At 39.6% G+C, this 18712-nt stretch overlaps 2 protein-coding genes across 7 annotated transcripts in view; one reads left to right on the forward strand and one right to left on the reverse strand.

Moving 5' to 3' along the window:
• Window positions 1-18712, forward strand: part of Ralgps2 (Ral GEF with PH domain and SH3 binding motif 2) — a 126114-nt gene that overhangs the window by 59206 nt on the left and 48196 nt on the right. For all 6 annotated transcript variants that reach the window (XM_055624376.1, XM_055624374.1, XM_055624379.1 and 3 more), the window contains exon 9: window positions 5551-5677. In XM_055624376.1, coding sequence (XP_055480351.1) covers window positions 5551-5677 — 127 coding nt within the window. The remainder of the gene's footprint in view (window positions 1-5550; window positions 5678-18712) is intronic.
• The window catches only part of Angptl1 (angiopoietin like 1), a 17204-nt gene continuing 12531 nt past the window's right edge, over window positions 14040-18712 (reverse strand). The window contains exons 4-5 of the mRNA XM_055624380.1: window positions 17101-17371; window positions 14040-14721 (exon numbers count right to left, since the gene is read on the reverse strand). Coding sequence (XP_055480355.1) covers window positions 14534-14721; window positions 17101-17371 — 459 coding nt within the window. The 3' untranslated portion in view covers window positions 14040-14533. The remainder of the gene's footprint in view (window positions 14722-17100; window positions 17372-18712) is intronic.

Raw genomic sequence — 18712 nt, forward strand, 5'->3', positions numbered from 1 at the left:
ACCACACCAGGCAGATTAATGAGTCTTGATGGTCTCATTCTAAATATATTATTTACTCTATAAAATTGATTATTCATTTTTGTCTTTTAAGAAAGTGTCTTGGTATATATAACCCAGACTGGCCTTAAAAATATGGGATCCTCTTGTCTCAGCCCTTTGAGTGCTGGATTCTAGGTGTATATTGCTACATCCAGCAAAATCTTTTTTAAGAACTTAGTAAAATCATTGTGTGGCGCACTCACTGGTTTGCGCATGTTCATGTGTGAGTGTGTGCGCTTTGGGAACCAGACAGCCGCCTCAGGTGTCGTTTTTTTTAGACACTGTCCCCCTCTCTTTTAAGACAGGGACTCACTGGCCTGGAACTCAACAGTCAGGTTAAGTAGGTTGGCCCATGAGCTCCAGGGCTTCTTTTCTCTTCACCCCCCAGGACTGGGATTGTGCAACTCAGGGCTGTGTGATTTCAGTGTGAGCACTTGGTGTCTAAAGAGATAGGTTTTACGTGAAAAGTGGTTTTTATATTGGAAAATCATTAGTGTGGAAGAGCTTATAATCTTAATTTTTCTGTTTTAAACACCTGGTGAAGGATTTTCCTATTTAACTTTTTAAAAAATTGTGATGGTCTAATTCTTTAGAATCTGAATTCTGTGGATGGAGTGAAAATGACTGCAAGTATAGTTAGGAGCTGTCTTTAAAATTCCAAGGAAAAGCATTATACTTCATGTTGTGAAAAGAAAAGTAGAACAGTTCCCCTCCCACCCCCTCGGTATGGGAAGAGGTTGGTTGGTGTCAGTGAACATCACTAGCTAGATGCTAAGGGAGGAAGCCATGGGTAGGAGAAGCAAATGTTGCAGGAGTGGATCACCTTTGCAAAACATTTTAATAGGCTGAGAACAGAGGGACCTTTTTGAAGATGACCACCGGATCTGACACTTGGAAAAGATTGGCAAGAGTGGTGGTGTTGGTGTGGTGGTGGGTGAAAACCTGATTGTGTTAAAGAGTGGCGGCTGAGGACTAGGTCAGTAAGTGTAGACTTTACCTTTGAGAAAGTTTTCTGTAGATCTGGAAGTAGCTAGAGAGAATTGGGAAACTAAAGGTTTATGCCATAATGTTTTTTGATTTTTGGAGATGGGATCTGTGACCTTTGAGTTTTGTGCTGGTTGAAATGGTGTAGTAGGGCTGGAGAGATGGTGAGGAAAAAAACAATTACTAGAGATATATCCTTAATTAGATGAAAAAGAATTAGTTCAGCCCTGAAGTGTTCAAGGAATATTTTTCCATGCAGGTGTACCTGGTTAGGGCTGCAGGTGAACTGGCAGATTGGGTGGTGGTGGGGTCTATAAAAGTTCCTCTGGCTGCTTTGGTTCTTTACAACCAAAGTCTTTAGTTGAGAATTTTGAAAGAAAGCTTTTGGAAGTTAGAAGAAAGAAGGACGGACACGTGTCATCCGGGAGAGTATGAAAGTGCTGTGTCTAGGGAGGCATGAAAGATTAGTGAGCTTTATAAAGAAGTTTTGGCCATGAACTTACAGTGAGAGCAAGCAACAGTTAACATGCTTTCTAGGCTCAGGCCCCATATAAATATGGTGTACTGGTGAGAGATGGATTTAACTCAGCTGGGGGCTTTTTAGTCTAAGTGCTTGTACCGGAGAGATCTAGGTCAGCACGAGAAGTAAAGAGGGAATATAGGAGTTGTCTCATTGAAAGACTAGGAAACGAAGTCAGGCAAAAAAGGTGAGAAATGATAAACAGTGAAAAAGAAGTGAAACATGACAGGGACCACAAAAGTCACAGTAAAATCCCTGCTGTGTTTTAAGAGGACAGAAAAGCGGGCAAAAATGGCAGAAAGAATGTGAGCAGTAATACTTATAAGGGAAGTGATGGTTCATGGGCTCTTCTTTTTTTTCCCCCAGCTTCTAAAATTCTAAAGACTTAAGGGGAAGTTGCTTGCAGGTCTTAAATGACAGTAACATACAGTGTTACTTCTCATTGTTCTCTTGTCTAAAATAGTAGCCCTGGGTGACTATAATTTTAAATCATTAAATCTAACTATTCCTCAGCACTACTAACTACATTGCAAGTACTAAGGTCTGTTGGCTGGCAGCCATTGTATGGACAGCACAAACATAGACTCCCATCATCACACAAAATCTACTGGCCAGTGAATCAGTCCCGTAACTTTATAGGTGCTGAGGACTTGGGAGAAGAAAATGGGATGATAAGCTTGGAGAGATTTTGAAAGCTCAAGAAATAAGAATTAGGTCTAAGCCCCACACAGGCCTTTGCAGGATCTATAAGGGAGGAAAGGATGCTTGCTGAGGTGGATGGGGAAGGCTAAGGATGGAGGTTATCCGAACGACTCTGAGTTGCAGTAGGTGTAGGTGGGAAGGTTTGGGTAGAGTATAGACTGTGGTCTCAGGTCAGTGTAAGAAGGCAGGTGTTTTGTACCCATTGGGATTGAGTAAAATCTTGAGGGTTTTTGTCTGTTTAGGGTCAGAAAGCTTATAATACCCTATTACTAAGTGAAATATTAGGAACATTCTCTCAATATTAAAGAAAAAGGTGCTTATTTTCACTGTTTCTGTTCAACACAGGGCACTTAGCTGCTGTAATAAAATAAGAAAAATAATTTTTTTGATGAGGAATGGGGGGTAATTGTTTAGATTAATTTGCTTGTCTATATGGAAAACTAAATTATTTTAAAAGAATTTATTAAAAAACAGTGAAAAGTCCCCTAAAAATTAAGCAGAATTATCATGCAGTCCAGTAGTTCTGCTTCTGGACTTGTGCCCAAAATAATTGAAAGCAAAGATATAAACATACTTTTGCACAAATGTTTGCAGCAGCCAAAAAGTAGAAATAATCCAGGCATCTGTAAGTAGACGAATGTTAGAGAAGTGTGATGTACTGTATACATAAAGCAACAGTATCATTCATCCGTACAAAGGACACTCTGCAACATGTTATCCCGTGGGTGTGCCTTACGGATGTACCATGTGAAATGTACAGGTGTAAAATGATTAGTAGGATTCTATTTGAGCGGCCTAGAGACAATAGAACAGTGGTGGCCAGAACCTGGGAGAGATGAGAAAGGGGTTACTGGATAATGGCATATAGAACTGTTACATGTAATAGTTACCTTTTCCTGTTGCTGTGCAACACCTGATTTTGAAACAGCTTGAGAGAGAAAGGTGAATTTAGAAGTCACATCCTTCATCAAGGCTGTCCAATGAAACAGAACCCAAGTCAGTACAGGAATCAGGCATAACCTTCAAGGCTTGCTCCACCACTCATTTCTTCTGGCCAAGACATAAGTCCCAAAGATTCCACAGCCTCCCCAAATACACCACTAGCTCAGGTGCTGAAACAAATTAGGCCAGGAAAGGGGCATTTCAGACTTAACCTAAGACAGTAAATGCCTCCTATAAGATCACGTGGGAAAGTCTTTTAGGAAGCAGTGGCACATTCTAGTGGAAGGAAGTTCTGTCATTGAGGGTAGTCCCTCATACACACACATTCCTGAATTACCATGAGGTAAGCACATGTTCTCTGTCATGTTCTACCTCATCACAGACCCAAAGCAGTGGGGCCACAGTTAAATATGTTCTTCCTCGGATGTAGATGTATCTCAAGTTTTGTCATACCTAATGGTGGTCCCGAGAGTCAGGACTGTCACTGTAACTGTACCTGCTGGTATGTTTCAGGGCCTGTGGAGCAAACTGTGAGCAGTTTGGGAAAAGTGGAGAAACAGCCCAGAGAAAGTTTAGAATCCTAAGCGTGGAGCTTAATGAGGCAGTTATGGTTGGAACTTAGAAGACCAGGGTAGAGATTCAGATGTGTGTGAAGATGAAACTCATGAGGTCAGAGGCCATTCACTTTACATTCTGATACAAAACTGCTGTATTCTGTCCATGCCTTGAAACTTTGTAGGAGGCTGAGTTTGCTGCTAATGCGCTAATTAATCTGGCAGAGGAAATTTTTAGGTGCACCAATTTTTTAGCAGTGGCATAGGAACAAAAGGCAGAACAGAAAGTTTTTAAAGACTTGCAGGTTTGTTACAGTTGAGATCAAGGAAGGTGTGCTATTGCTAAAAAGATTAGCAGCACTGAAAACAAACCGAGTACTATGCACCTTTAGTAATGGAAGACCCCACTCACCATAAGCTCAGACTTCTGTTTTAAAAAGAGACTCCTGGGGGACGCTTCCAGACAGTCTCCTAAAGAGTCACTTCCCTGGAAGAGTTTTTCATGTCAGTCATGTAGACATTCAGAGGCTGTTGCAGCCATGGGTCATGGTACAGATCACGCATGTGAGAAACCTCAGAGTTGCCCATGTGTAGAATGCAAGAGTTGTAGGGTCGTGGAAGCTTCCACCAATATTTCAAGCAGTATATTTAAATAAGATTAGAAGATCTCTGCATACACACCCTAAAATTGAAGTGCATGCAGTTGTGAGAATGAAGCTAAAGCTGCAGTGAGGACCCCAGAAAACCAGAGATGTTAGGAATGTAAAGAACAGCACAGAGTACTTGCAGTTGTTTAGCAGAGGTAGCTCAGAAGAGTAGCCATGTGGACTACCATGAGCAAGGCCGTGTAGATGAGCCTCCCCAAGTTCTCCAAAGCTCAGTTCATACCATCATTTCCCCTGGGTATTGCACATACAGCTGTAGGGTTGAACATTTGCCCTGCTGTATTTTTCTCTCTTGGTCAATTCCTTCTTTACGGATTCCCTAGTCTTTGTTTCTGGAGTGAAACGTTTCCTCTGCTAGTGTGTTTTGAAAGTCTATTGCTTCATCGTCATCGTTGTCATCACCATCATTGCTGTGACAAAATAGTAACTTCAGAGGCTTAAGGAAAGAAAGTTTTTCAGTCTGTAGAACAACAGAGCAAACAAACACCTGGAAGATTTCAGTTAGTGTTGTGGTACTAACCTTGCTTGTCTCTTGCTTCCTTGATTGTTTGCAGTAACCTCACAGGAGATACACTACACATCGTCCTTTCAAGCCACTAGAAACAATCTCTTGTTAATGTTACCTGTTATAAAGTGCTGGTGAAAAAGAATGTCAGAAGTTTAAAAAAAATTACTCAGTGGAGACTTCCCAGCTCTTGTTGACAAACCACAGCTTGACTTGTCTGGAAAAGTTGTCACTTACATCACAAAATTGAATGTTTCTTAGAGAGTATGAAAGAATGATTTTTTTGAGGAGGCAGTTAATTAAAATATTTGGGCATTTGAGCTGAGTGTATACACATAATTATTTTAAATTAGAAAAGAACAACAAATATTGCTTAATTACATAAAGTAGTAAAGATGAATGTGTAACAGTTTGTCACTTAGTAGTGCATTTGTGTGCATATGAAAGTGAATTTATAAATACTTGGAGTTATTAATACATGTGTCTGATTTTGTTTATGTTCTAACACAATAAAAATTATGGAAAGTGTAATTTTGAAATTGGACTTTGGACTTTAAATAAATACAGCTTCCGTTCTTATCTTTGCTACAATAAAAATGGAACTTGTAAATAACTTAGGCTTTTCTATTTGTTTTTTAGTTATTAAGTCGAAAAGACAAAACTACTTTTGAAAAATTAGAATATGTAATGAGTAAAGAAGATAACTACAAAAGACTCAGAGACTATATAAGTAGCTTAAAGATGACACCTTGCATTCCCTATTTAGGTGAGTGATGTCACTGTGTTTTTGTTACTCGTAGTTGTTGCTCTTTCTGAATCAGTCATTTTTATGAAATGCAAAGTATTTTCTAAAGTGCATGTGTAAAATTTCTAAGCTGAAAAAAAAATTAGGTAAAGAAGTGTTTCCCTTTCCACCTGAAATGCTTTTCGTGTTAAATTGGCCTTTTGTCTTTAGGCTTCCCATAGAGTGTACGGTTAACTTAGAAATTGGCCATATGGTAAATACATGTTTTAGCTATTCTGGTAATGCTTTTAAGGACTGACAAAACCAATGTGTTATAGTGTGAAGTTTAATATATTAACTGATGGCATTGATCCAAGCTTTCAGATAGCAGACTGTTGGTGAATTCTGATGAGTGCTTTCAGTTAATTATTGGTATTATTGTTTGCCTAAATGAATTGTTTAAGTGTGGAAATTTAGCTTCGTGCATGACAGTTTTGTATTTATTATTTGATAAGAGTTTATGTCTTTATATATTACAGTATTAATAAGTTCCAAAAGTATTTAATAACAGTATAGGTTTTTTTCAACAAAATAAGAATAATACTTTGTTGAATATCTGATTTAAAAGAGGTCCAGAATAAGCTCTCCTTTTAAATTTGTATGTAAAGATACAGGAAATGCTGTGGGTGATACATATTTAAGATCCATCAAAATAAGTTGGTTTGCCTCTGTCGAGATTCTTCAATTGATAAACATTTGTTTCTCATCCCACTACACATCTCTTTTCTACCGTTTATGTAGTTACTTGCAGTAGACTTAAGGGAGCAATTTCTGAGAATAATTATAAGTGTTATTTGTTTCAGATATCTTTAAAGTCTTTACATGGTTAGTGACTTAAAAGGCAGACTCAGAGGCTGGTATAGAAACATCTGTCTGTCATAGCAGCGGTCTGAGGTCTCAGAGAAAACTTGATAATCAGAACATTGTGGGATATCCTGGGATTCTTCTGGTGGGGTAGAGATGTATTTGACACTGTATTTAAGACATAGCATAATGTAGTTAATGGCCACCACATTTTTTTTAAGATCATAGCCTAGCTGTACCCATATTTAGAAATGTAATTTGGGGGAAAAAAAGGGATAAAGGAGTTATAAAAACTGTGTCTTCGTGATCTGTAAGTTCTTACAAATAAACCTTTTGTTATATAGGATCATTAGACTGAGAATTGGTGACCCTCAATTCTCAAAAGGCTCTTCTGTGCTTAGATTCCAGTCTGTTTCCTTTTGAGTGAAGTGATGTCTTTAACCCACCTACTTTGAGAACCAAGGGCCCTAGAGGTAGAAATCTGAATTACAGTCCCACGGACTCCATAACAGCCACGGTTGTCTAATGTGTCTTCCTAGCATTGCCAGGTATACCTGCTCAACTTGCTAATTCAAAATTTACTCATTCTGTATTATCTTCTCACTGAATTTGTTTTTCAATATTAAATGCCATCATCTGTCACCTTCTAGGAAAAAGTTAATTTTTAAAATTAGGAATGAGAAAAATGACAAATTAATTCTTATGCTATTATTTCTAGCTCTGGGATCTTTGTTCTCTAATCGTTTTCTAGTGGAAATTTAGTACAGAAGTTTAAGCTGTGTGTGTGCATACATTCTTGTGTGTTCACGGAGCTGTGTAATTTGTGAACCTCTGTGTATGCGGAGAAAAAGGAAGTTACTGAGTAGCCTCCGGAAAGGTGCTGAGTTGGAGACAGCTCCTTCTCTTCCAGCCTCGGGGCCTGAACTGCCATTTCTTTGGGTCAAAACTCTGATGTGAAGATGTTAATTTGTAGAAAATACAGAAAATACTGGAACTTTTTGTTTGTTTGTTTGTTTGTTTGTTTGTTTGTTTGTCTTGGTTGGTCTCGACTAATGCCCAGGCTCCCTTTCTTTTTGTATGCGCTTGCATCTTAGAGTCTCACTTTTCACTGTTACTGTGTCTTTTTCTTTACCCCAGGAGAAGGACCCCACTGCTGCTGTCAGTTTTTGGGGTGCTGTTGTCTCTGTCCTCACCTACTTGACAGTGTTCCATAAGTTTTCTTCTATGTACTTCTCAGACTGCATCTTGATTTTGTGATTAAGATGCTAGTTATTTCTGCTCTGGAAACTCTTCCCAGCCTTTCTTTACCGCCTCCTGAATTTCTGTGCTTTGTTTCGTTGGCTGCTGTCTCTTAAATATGGAGCCATATAAAGATGTCTAATTTTTTCACACTCTACTCTTGAGTTCAGTGGAGTGAGCTCCCTCAGGGTTTGCCGTATATTACTTAATAACCTCTGCTCTGGGCTAGGCCTGTATGTCTGTCTACTTAATTTTTACAGACTAAAATACCAATCAGTTGACTTGAGATACTTCCGTTGACTCCTAGGTGAGCAGGTGCTTATGTGAACTCTTCTCCTCTCCTGCAGAATGACCCCATCTTATCTTCTAACCACATCTGCACACCATTGTATACTTCTGAACATTACAGAAGTAAGCGGTTGAGTAGAAACTTTGTTCTGTTGAGATGGGTCTCACGCTGTAATTCTGGGTGTCCTGGAACCTCCACAGATCTACCTGCTCTGCCTGATGTGAAAGTGTGCAGCACCACACCCTGCTAGTACATGGTTGTTATTGAACCAATCAGATGGTCTTTTTCTAGCTTTCCCCATTGTTCAACAGTGTTCTTTTACTTCTGTTTGAATATAATAAATGGACTTGTGTGGAAATTTTGCATGATTCAGCTCTGCAGCCTGCAGTTTTCTTTCAGTGTCTCAGCTGACACCAACATTTACTTAGCCCTATGCTTGGTGCTAGACACCTAACAAGGAATAAGATGGACTTTGTCCCCTCCCTTGTGGATTTAATAGGACTGAAATACAAACCTATGGTTTGTTACATTTCACCTCTTTCTCCTTCAAATATGTGCACAAATTAAAAACCAAAGGGAAGTTGAATATGTGATACATACATATATCTTAGCACTCAGGAAATAGAGACGAGAGGATCATGAGTTTGAGGCCAGACTGAGTTTTGCAGATGAAGGCCTGTTACTTTATAAACAAGTAGTTGGGGATTGGTATGATTCTGTTGAGACCATATATTTAAACATCTGCATGATTTTATGTGTTGGTAGTTCTCATATGGTTCATTCTTACTTTGTTCTGTGAAGAACATCTATTCTAGAATGAGAAGATATGGAACATTTGATATAAACACTAGGTAGACTTGACAAATGAAGCTAATCACATATATAATTATGACTCAGTTTAGTTTCCAGCTTGAAAATTGTCCTTTTCTGGTAATGACAGTTTTGTTTAGTAGCAAACCATTTGAGTAAACTTGATCTGTCAAAGCATACGTGTCTTTTTGTTTTATTATTTGTTTAAGTTTATATGTGTGTGCACACTGCTTTAGTACATATGCACATATGTACCTAAAGGGTGTCAGACTCCTTGGAGTTGGAGACATTTCCAGATGCCCAGCTTGTCACATAGATGTTGGCATCCAAATTCCCATCCTCAGGCTTGTAAAGCAAGCACTCTTAACCCCTGAGCCACCTCTCCAACCCTTACACATGATTTTCTTAAAATATGAGGGGGCTGGAGAGATGGCTCAGTGGTTAAGAGCGCTGTCTGCTCTTCGAAAGGACCCGGGTTCAATTCCCAGCACCCACATGGCAGCGCACAACCGTCTGTACCACCAATTCCAAGGGATCTGACACCTTCACATTAATCCACATAAAATAAAATTAAATAAATTATATTTTAAAAAAGAAAATATGAAGTAAACCTCACATGACTTATTGACTAGTTCGTACTATAGGCAAATGGTTCATTTTTGTTTTTCATTTCAGATCTTTAGTACTGAAACACGTAGAAAGAGGAGGATTTACTGCTAATTTGCATCCTATACTGGTATTTTTTAATTTTAACTTCATTTGAAATTAATTAGGTCTTGAGTTTTCAGGACTTAACTTTCCTTGATTTTAGAATCCTTTTCTATTCATGGAAAATAGAACAGCTTTCAAAACACAAGTTCTTACAACATACTGTACATTTGATGGGACAGAAGCTGCTGAAGATGTTGGAAAGTAAGATTTCACTGTTCTTTTCATACTCAATTTCATAATGCTTCCCGTTTTTTCTTTTGTCCGTAAGTTTCTTGCAGAAAGGGTGTCATCAACTAAAGGGATCTGTAATACAGAGAGAAAGGGTAATGCCAAGCAGCTGTTCCATAGCAGAGAGGAGTGCTAAACTAACAGTGCTTTCAGGGCCATTACTAGCTCAGCAGGCATATATAGTCCTATCACACCATCCTGGAGACTAGTTCAGCGTCCAGAACCTATAGCAAGGTGGAAAAGAGAACCACAGCCTGACAGGGACACACAGCACATGTCCACATCCACCAGGCACATATACTAATAAAGCATTTTAAAACTAAAAAACATTAGGTTAGTAATAAAGACCAACCATTCATTATAAAGATTTTTTTTTTTTTTCTAAATGGTTGTTAGGCATTTATATAGTAATGAGATTCTTCCATGTTGCCAAAAGTGTCAGTAATTCAGTGTGGGCTAAATTTCAGGAACTAGAAAATACTCTTTTGGCACTCTACTCATTCTCCCTTAAAACAATCTCTTCTGTTGGTTTCCATTCAAGGTAAAAAGTGTTCACTTGGACAATCTAATTAAAAAAAAAAAAATCTTAAAACAAGGATGCAGTTTGTCTAGAGAGGAATAGTTTGGCAAATGTCAAGGAAAATTTTGTTTTATATGAAAGTTGTTGCTTTAAATCTAAAAACCATTAGCAGCATTCATTTGTCCTTGTCACTGGAGAGTGATCTTAAGGGGCCTGTTGAAGAATTTGGCATGGAAGTTCTGCTTTGCTGCAGAGAGAAAACTAGAACATTGCTCAAAAGTAATTTAATTTTGTGAAACATGGTAAATACTTTTTCATGTGTATTTTCTAAATCTCATTTCTGCTTAGTTCATGTAATGGAAAAAATGCAGTAGCACAACCAGATTAGAATATGTTCTGAGAAAGGCATAGTTGAGCACTGGAAGTAAGAGAATCGTGGCACTGTTAAGAGAAGCAGAGCATAGAAGTTTTTGTGAACCCTCCAGCCTTTTCGTAGACATCAAGTAAACTGTTTTGACTTACGGAGATACAATTCCCTCAGTCTTAAAGACACAGCTCTTTTCATATCCTCCTTTATATTTCAACTGAAATGTCACATTTTCAGGGGAAGATTCTTTTTTTTTTTTTTTTTTTTCCCCCAAACCCTCCACTCCCATCCATTCCCTTTCAACCCACGTGTGTAAGCCCTTACTTGTCTTTGGATTGTTTGGCTGGCTGGTTGGTTTGGTTTGGGGGGGTATTAGCATGTAAATAAAAAAATATTTAATAGATACTCGCTGGGTCAGAGGATCCCTTTCTGGCCCCTGGAGTTGTTCTGGAAATTTGTTTTCATCTCTGTTGTGACACAGTACTGTGTTCCCGTGGCAGGTTTACAGCCCTTTGGGTGCTCACCTCAGCTGGCAGCTGTACTTACTCAGCACTGTCCTTAGGGCTCTCCCAGGGTATGCAGTACTAAGTGTGGCCGTAATAACAAGGAATATGGCTGATAGCCATACTTCCTGAATAGCTCAGTTTCCTGTGTTGGAGGAGATGTGTATTGTTTCCCATAGTGGATTTTAAATCTGTTTACCAGTTAGTGAAAAGTTTAAGGCTTAATATGGGTTCTTTGTGAATTTTATATCATACACCCCTGTCCCACTTATTTCCCCTCCCCCATACCTACCCTGGCAACCTCCCCCTCAACAGAAAAAAACACTCATTGTGGAAGCTGTAGTGTGTCACAGTGTGTTCCACACAGTATACCCTTTTGTCCACACTTCTTTGTTTGCAAATGTTCATTGCAGTGACTCATTGGTCTAGTACAAGGCCTCTGACTTCTATACTCTATTAATACTGGAACCTTACTGGGCCTCCTCTCAGATATCCTGTTGTTGCCCTGTGTCATGGAGATCCTATGGTTTAGGATTTGTAGGACTCGCTCCATCTTGCACTCCAGCAGTTCACCAATGGGATAGATGTTGGGGTGGGCCAATTCAAAGCCCTTGATCTGGGCCTGAGAGGTATCTGAGCTAGTCAGCCTGCCAGATCTCCTGCACTTATGCCCTGAGAGCTAGCTCACCAGCAATAGTCCCCACCTCACCCCTGAAACCAGAGTCAGCTCTACCCTGCCCAGTTGAGGTGTAGGGTCTGCCAGTGAGGAACATGGCCAGTTTTCCTACTCTTACGACCCTGGGACCAGCTCTTCCGCCTGCCATAGATGGTGAAGGGTGGGGGAGGGAAGGCGGACATTCCTCCCTTGTCTGTGCCACTGCCCAGCAGGCAAGAGACAGGGCCAGCTTACCAGCAACTTCCACATCCATGGCCAGTGCTACTGTGCTGCCCAGGTGAGATGCAGGGCCTTTTCTCCTGAGTGCTGCCGCAGATGAGGGTGACAGGCAGGACCAGCTCCTGCTCTCATGACCCCATCAGGGTCAACTCTGCCACCTACTGCTGGTGGAGAGGACAAAGGGGAGGAGGGGTGGGGATTTCTCCCTCGCCATTGCTACTGCATAGCAAACAAGAGGCAGGGCCAGCTCACCTGCAACCTATGTCCACGGCCAGCTCTACAATGCTGCCCAGGTGAGGTACAGAGCCTGCTCTCCTGAGAACTACAGCAGGTGAGAGCCAGAGCCATCTCTGATTACCTCACAGCCAGCCCTCCTGCCTGGTGTAGGTAGTAGCAGGGTAGGGAGGGGGGACGCCATCTCTTTCTTGTTCTTGTCAGCTCACAGCAGCCAAATGGTGAGGCCAGCTCTCTTATGCTCATGTCCTTGGTTCCCTCCTTACCAGTGCCCACCATGGTCAGCTCTACTGTGCTGCTAGGTGAGGGCCAGGGCCTGGTCTCCTGAGTGCTGCAGCTAATGAGGGGCAAGGCCAGCTTTCCTGCTCTCAGGACTCCAGGGCCAGCTCTCCTACTATGCCCAGGTCAGGGATGGGTGGGGCCTGTTCTTCCTAGTTCTTAGATATCAGCATGTCTCTAGGGAGCAGACCAGACCAGAGACATCTGCCTGGCCTTTGATGGTAACAGACTCCTGCTGCTTAGGGCCACAGACTTGTATGTGGCTCCTGGTGGCAGCACAGATGGTATTTCAGTCACTTTTCTGGGAGCTCAAGAGTAATCTGTATCAGCTTTATGACATAGTAGAATGCATCCGTTAGTTAGACAGTTTGAGAACTTATTTCTGTGTTCTAGTTTATGTGTTTACTTTCATCTTATTTTGTTTTAATTCTGTGACAATTCTATAAAATTTGTCTTTGTTGTCAGATTTGGGTTAAGTGAAATGCTGGTAGATGGCAAAGTGCCAGTGGTATTAGGTTATAACTTTACTAGAGGTTTCATTTGCTCTGGATACGTGAGAAACACTGATCTGTGAGCATGCATTGTCTGCGTGAGTGGCCGTCCCTGTTAAGCCATCTTTGTGTGTGGGCAGGTTGCCTTGCTCATTTTAGTTCCATTTTGATGGTTTGTTGTTTTTTATATACTTAAAAAAGTAGACTTACTTACGCACACTCTCGCATCTTTAAAACTTTAGCTTTGCAAGTAAGTTAAGGGATGATCAGTTTTAAGAAGTCAGTATATTATTGGGAGGAAGGTGTTCTAGAAGGCCCCTAATAAAACAGTGTTGATTGAGAAGATGAGGTAGACAGAATAGGACTGAGGTTTAGTCATGCTGTAAGGTACCATTAGCAGTTTAGACCTGCCAAGGCCTATTGATTTTGCTTTAAGGCTATTGTATCCTCACTGTTAGGAAAATGTCTTTAATTGATTGTTGAAGTTGTTTAAGCTGTAAGTGTACAGCTTATAGAGATATCCAATCTTTTTCACAAGTAATAGATTTCTTCATTCATTCATTCATTCATTCATTCATTCATTCATTCATTCATTTTGCTACTACTATGAAGCATACTCAGGCCTTCAAGCATGCCAGGTGCATACTCTGCAACCAGGTTATTCCCCGGACTGTAGTGGGATAAGGGAGTAATGAATACATTTAGAATCGTAATTAAGCTATATTAATAATTTGGTATATTGATGATTCTATTTTGCGTTATCAGTATCCTACTGCTTTTGTTGTTACATAATGTGTAGACCAGGAGCTTTTGGCATTAGCATACCATGAATGTCAAGGAATTAATTTCTTTTTCTGCATTTCCCATTTAAGTACTGAGGGTGTTACTTGTGCATTTTTAAAGTGATATGTTTTGTACTTTGTACTCTAAATTACTGGAGGAAATTCATTACAAGCGAAAAGCATAAATTCAATTTAAAGTTTTATTTTAAAGTTTTATTCAATGGAAAAACATTTTCTATGGCAAAACTAGAGAGTTTTCTCTAATTTCCTGTCTGTGTTTTTATAAATAAAATAAACTGCTTGGCTGAAATCTTAGAATTGTTTTTTCCATTGGAAGTTAGAGCAATCTTTTTTAAATAAATCATTAAGTATCTTGAACATGTATTTGGATTTGATTGAAAATAAAGCTAAGATTTGTTTGACATTGTGGCAGATATTTCCATTTACCTGTATTCAGTCAATATAACAAGGATTTGCATACAAATAATTTTCTGTAGCTTATTGAAGGAATATGGAACTACATTCACAGATACATTCTTATAGTCACAGTACATTTTTTTTTTTTTTTTTTTTTTTTTTACAAACTGTACCTGTAAAAATAAATTGTGCAAAGTAACATGTAAAGTTTACATTTGGGGAACTAAGAAGTGAAGTTGTAAGTCATTTAGTCGGGAGACTGTGTGTCTTCAGTCAATTGGTTTGATCATCATCTGCACTGCCCTTAAGGAGTATGACCCGCCTCTGTATTCCGCCCAGAAAATCCCGTCTTGGTGCTTGCTTCTGTAGGGCCCTCCTCTGTACCAGACTCCGTTGAGGTTCGAGTGTGCGCAGGCGTTATACCACCATCCTCCTTTGTGAAAGTGGGCGCAGTTTCCTGCAGGAGAGATACAGACACTGAAGTCAAAGTTCTTCTGTAGATGGCCTTTTGCAAACTGTCAAGAGTGTGTGCTTTCTTTGGAGCAGTTTGAATGACTGCCGCCAGCAGTGTTTATCTTGGTTTGCTTTTCTTTACTTACGTCTCTGGAGTTACCTTATTCATTTCACTGTTGTGTGTGTTTCTGTGTGCGCGCGTGCATGTGTGTGCCTGTGTAACTTTTAAATTTCATTTTCTGCAGAATAGAGTAAATAAATGCAATAAATATGCATAAGAATAAATACAGGAAGAGAAAGAGGAGATAGACAGCTTTGACTAAGGAAGATGGTAGAACTTGAGAGAAAATTGAAGTCCAGCAATAGCCCAACTAAAATTAAATGAGTTTGTAAACAGAAAGGTACATTTTCTAGTCCTCTCTCTCTTCTTCCTCTTCTGCCAGTGGGAAATAAGTTAAAATAGTACCCAGCGTGCTCCTTGGTAAGGTAATAGCTGAATAGAAAACTAAGTCAGTTTTTATGGTATCTCTTTATCAGTATAGAAATCTGATTTTAAAAACATAGGTGAGTAAATGTAAAAGTATATGCAAGGTCTGATTCTGTTAGGAAACTATTTCTTTCTCCTCCTACTCGAGCGATATTACTACCACAAAGCCAAATGTTTTTCCTCTTTGAGCCCAGATAGGCTTTAATTCAGATGATGTCATCTCATAAGAACCTTTTCTGCACAACTTACTAAACAGTACTCATCTAAGGGCCTCATGACAGCCATATTCTGTTCTCTAATATGATGGTTAGTGTTATCACCAACTTGACATAATCTACAACCCCCTGGGAAAGGAGTCTCATTGGGGATTGTGTAGGTTAGGTTGGCCTATGGGCATGCTCTTAGGGGATTATCTTGATTAAGTGAATGGACACAGGCACATCTGCCTGCTGTGGGTGGTATCATTCCCTAGACAGAGGTTTCTCAACTGTGTAAGAATGCAGAAAGCAAGCTGAGCCACTAGTGTTTGTGCTTTTGTTGCTCTGTGTTCTTTAGTGTGGGTACAATGCCACCAACTCAAGCTTTTGCTACCATGACTTCCTTGCTATGCAGAACTGTAACTTGGAGTTACGAGCTGAAACGAATCCCTTCAGCATCTCTCTATCCCTTTAGTTGCTTTTGTCACAGTCTTCATCACAGCAATAGAAAAAGAAACCAAGAAACATTATTTGGTTTCATTTTCTTAAGACACACAGGGTATATACTCACTCATAAGTGGACATTAGACATATAATATAAAATAAACATACTAAAATCTGTACACCTAAAGAAACTAATCAAGAAGGAGGACTCAGGCTAAGATGCTCAAAGGCAAACAGGATGGACATCAGAAGAGGGAGAAAACAGGGAACAGGACAGGAGCCTACCACAGAGGGCCTCTGAAAGGCTCTACCCTGCAGGGTATCAGAGCAGATGCTGAGACTTATAGCCAAACTTTGGGCAGAGTGCAGGGGATCTTATGAAAGAAGTGGGAAATAAATAAGATCTGGAGGGGACAGGAGCTCCACAAGGAGAGCAACAGAACCAAAATATCTGGGCACAGGGGTCTTTTCTGAGACTGATACTCCAACCAAGGACCACTCATGGAGATGGCCTGGAACCCCTGCATAGAGGTAGCTATGGCAGTTTAGTGTCCAAGTGGGTTCCATAGTAATGGGAACAGGGACTCTCTGACACGAACTGATTGGCCTGCTCTTTGATCACCTCCCCCATGGAGGGAGCAGCCTTACCAGGCCACAGTGGAAGACAGTGCAGCCAGTCCTGATGAGACCTGATAGAATAGGATCAGAAAGAAGGAGAGGAATACCTCCCCTATAACTGGACTGGGTGAGGGGCATGGGTGGAGAGGGGAAAGGATGGTGGGATCGGGAGGGGAGAATGGAGGGAGCTATGGGGGGGTATAAACTACTTAATAAAAATAAAAATTTAAAAAAGAATATTAATCACCACCTAATGAAATATTTTGCTTCCTCTTGGAGGGAACCTCAAAAGGGCAGAAATTTAGTTTCCCATTGAATCTCCGATTTCTGACATGGTATGTGTCCAGCTAGTATATAAATGTGATGGAGAGTTTCATTTCCAAGAGAATGTAGCTTGAGGGGTTTTTTTTTTTTTTTTGTTTTTGTTTTTGTTTTTTTTTTGGTGGGGGGAGCTTTCCCCAGAACTTATTCTTCCCAAAGAACGTGGGAGTTGCCTTAGAAATCTTGAAAACCGTTTTTTATTTTTTTCCCATTGAACCTTTCTGAGATTTGAGAAGCATATAATACTGTAGTAATTTCGTCTATTTAATGCATAGAATGTGGTGATCGTACAGCCATGTTTGTTTGCTTGTTTTACCTGTATACATATCTTTATCTCTGTCCAGCGTGGTGAATTGTTTCCCATTATGCCACATCATAGAATCCCCTGCATTCCCCTGGTAGGTTCCCAGGCGCAGTCTGTAATAATCACTCTCAGACTCCAGACGAAAGCTACTGTATTCCGCGTAGACCTTCTTATCGCTCCAGTCTTCTAATTCAATCAGCAGCTTGTAATTGTCTTGATTACTAAGCTTATAAATATTGTCCAGTCCAAGCCAGTACTCTCCATCAATGTTTCCAAACCCTTTCTGTTAATAAACACAGAATCATGGACATACAGGTAAGTGTAGAGGTGTTAAGTGTTGCTAAAGCTACAAATTAAGTTTAAACACCGCGTAGAGTGAGGATATTGCTCATTTAAGGGTAATGTAACTTCCATGGTAGACTACCCTATTTCTGTAAGTGCATTTCAGTTCCACATTGTTGTTTTCTTTTGCTTTGCTTTATCTCAGTGTCAGTATTACTCTATGTAGCTTCAAATGATACAAAGAAGATTAAAGGCTAAAGACAACAGAATTTATTGATAGCTACTAAAATCATTGACTGAATTAACTCAGTCCTTCAGTAGGGTTCCTCATCACACCATCATCCACAGATCTATGTTTGAAAGCATGTGTATACTGTACCAATGTTAGTATATCTAAAATCATGATCATTGTTCAATCAAGATGAATAGTGTCTTTCATTTTATTATAAATAAAATATGAAGTATTATAGTAATCTTAACAGTTTACCCTGTGAAAATTATAAATCACTGACTGAAAGAAAAGGACTATCTTATTTTAATAAGCATTTGAAATTGGAAGTTTGCATCAGAATAGATTTAGTAAACTTCATCATAACACTGAAAATTTGTCTTCAAAAAGACTACAAGGAGGTCATATCCCCACCCCATTTGTGGCAGATGTTAGAAGTTTTCGCCATTTCTGACCTAGATATAGTAATGTTTCATCCTTCACTGCCAGTCAAGTTTTATGTAAGAATGAGTACGTGCATGGTTACTTCACAGTTTTGAACAAGGGTTAGCCCTCCAGAAGATCTCTTCTTTCCAGTCTTTAACTGCTGACATTTACATCTATATCTCACTCACAGATTACCACTACGAACATCAGAATTACCAACAGAACAGTTGTTACTTCCTTAAATTAGTATCACATGATCTGCTTGTATCTGCAAATCTAGTTGCGTTCATACCCTACAGTACATGTCATGATACAAACTTAAAGCATAGTTATTAAAAATAATTAGTTCAAGGAAAGGCCTCATTTTTAAAAAAGTTGTTTACTTGCCATTGCTTAAATACTATATATATCATAAACAAAAAAGTAGTTTCATTAAAAAAGGAATTGGAGGGCTGTAAAGATGGCTCAGCGATTAAGAGCACTTGCTAGTTTTAATTCTTAGCACCCACGTGGCAGTCTGCAGCCACCTATAATTCCAGTTCCAAGGGATCTGATGTCCTCTTCTGACCTCCATGGGCATTGTGTTTACATGGTGTACATACATAAATGCAGGTAAAAGACACATAGGTAGGTAAGTAGGTAGATAGATAGATAGATAGATAGATAGATAGATAGATAGATAGATAG

This window comes from Psammomys obesus, unplaced genomic scaffold (assembly GCF_907164565.1).
Source record: "Psammomys obesus unplaced genomic scaffold, mPsaObe1.curated_primary_1811, whole genome shotgun sequence".
Lineage (NCBI taxonomy): Eukaryota > Metazoa > Chordata > Mammalia > Rodentia > Muridae > Psammomys > Psammomys obesus.